This window comes from Neopelma chrysocephalum, unplaced genomic scaffold (genome assembly GCF_003984885.1).
Source record: "Neopelma chrysocephalum unplaced genomic scaffold, ASM398488v2 Primary Assembly neopelma1_92426, whole genome shotgun sequence".
Classification (NCBI taxonomy): Eukaryota; Metazoa; Chordata; class Aves; order Passeriformes; family Pipridae; genus Neopelma; species Neopelma chrysocephalum.
The window spans coordinates 1-1,169 of record NW_020921169.1 but is presented as its reverse complement, the minus strand read 5'-3'; the positions used below and the strand labels follow the sequence as shown (position 1 = coordinate 1,169).

The following is a 1,169-nucleotide window of genomic DNA, read 5'->3' as shown; positions in this document are numbered from 1 at the left end:
GGCAGGTTCCTGGGGGGGTCTGTGCTGGTCGGGGGGGCTCTGGGGGGGTCTCTCCCTGCCCTGACCCCCCCTCACCCCCCAGGCCGGCTGACCAAGGCCTCGCGGGTGCTGGTCCAGGCCGGCGGCTCCATCACGTCGCTCTCGGCCCGGGCCTGGGCGAGCCGGGAGGCACCGGACCCGTCCCTGCTCGTCAACGCCTGCCCCGACCGGCTCCTGCTCTTCCGGTACCGGGGGGGCCGCGACCACCGGGGAGGGGGGGGGAGACATTACTGGGACCACCCGGGAGGGAGGAAATACCACCAGGATGGGGGGAACCCACTGGGACCCCCAGGGATGGAGGGAAACACTGCTGGGACCACTGGAATGGGGGAAACACCACCAGGACCACCCGGGATGGGGGGAACCCACTGGGACCACCCGGGATGGGGGGACCCACTGGGACCACCCGGGATGGGGGGAACCCACTGGGACCCCCGGGGAGGGAGGGAGCCCCAAAAGGGAGAGGAAAACCTCACTGGGCCCCCTGGGAGAGGAGTTTTGGGGGGTCCTGGGACTGACCCCCCCATGCCCTCTTTGTGCTCCCCAGGGGGGTGGAAGATGAGGGAACTCAGAGGGGTTTGGGGGGGTCCCAGGGGGTTTTGGGGTGCAGGACTGATCCCCCCTTTGCCTTCTTTGTGCCCCCCAGGGTGGTGGAAGATGAGGGGGGCTTGGGGGGCCCCAGGGGGTTTGGGGGTGCAGGACTGACCCCCCCTTTTCTCTCTTTGTGCCCCCCCCCAGGGTGGTGGAAGATGAGGGGGGTTTGGGGGGCCCCAGGGGGTTTGGGGGTGCAGAACTGACCCCCCTTTGCCCTGTTTGTGCCCCCCCAGGATGGTGGAAGACGAGGGGGGCTCAGGGGGTCCCAGGGTGTTTTGGGGGTGTCCCAGGGGGTTTTGGGGGGCTCCCAGGGGGTTTTGGGGGGCTCCCAGGGGTTTTTAGGGTGCAGGAATGACCCCCCCCTTTCCTCTCTTTGTGCCCCCCCAGGGTGGTGGAAGACGAGGGGGGCTCAGGGGCTCCGGGGCTGCGGCTCCGCCGGAGTTTCCCGACGCGGCACCGGGAGCAGCCCCTGAGGAGCTGCTTCTGCCCCCTCATGTCCTTCCGCCAGGGAGCCTGTGTGGGTACGGCCGGGGGGG

The 1,169-nt window shown here is 69.7% G+C and overlaps 1 protein-coding gene across 1 annotated transcript in view; it reads left to right on the top strand.

Moving 5' to 3' along the window:
• The window catches only part of LOC113980114 (WD repeat-containing protein 13-like), a gene marked incomplete at both ends in the record, with an annotated part of 2,321 nt that extends 1,156 nt beyond the window's left edge, over nucleotides 1–1,165 (top strand). The window contains 2 exons of the mRNA XM_027707359.1: nucleotides 83–224; nucleotides 1,021–1,165. Coding sequence (XP_027563160.1) covers nucleotides 83–224; nucleotides 1,021–1,165 — 287 coding nt within the window. The remainder of the gene's footprint in view (nucleotides 1–82; nucleotides 225–1,020) is intronic.
• Nucleotides 1,166–1,169: the final 4 nt, after the last annotated feature.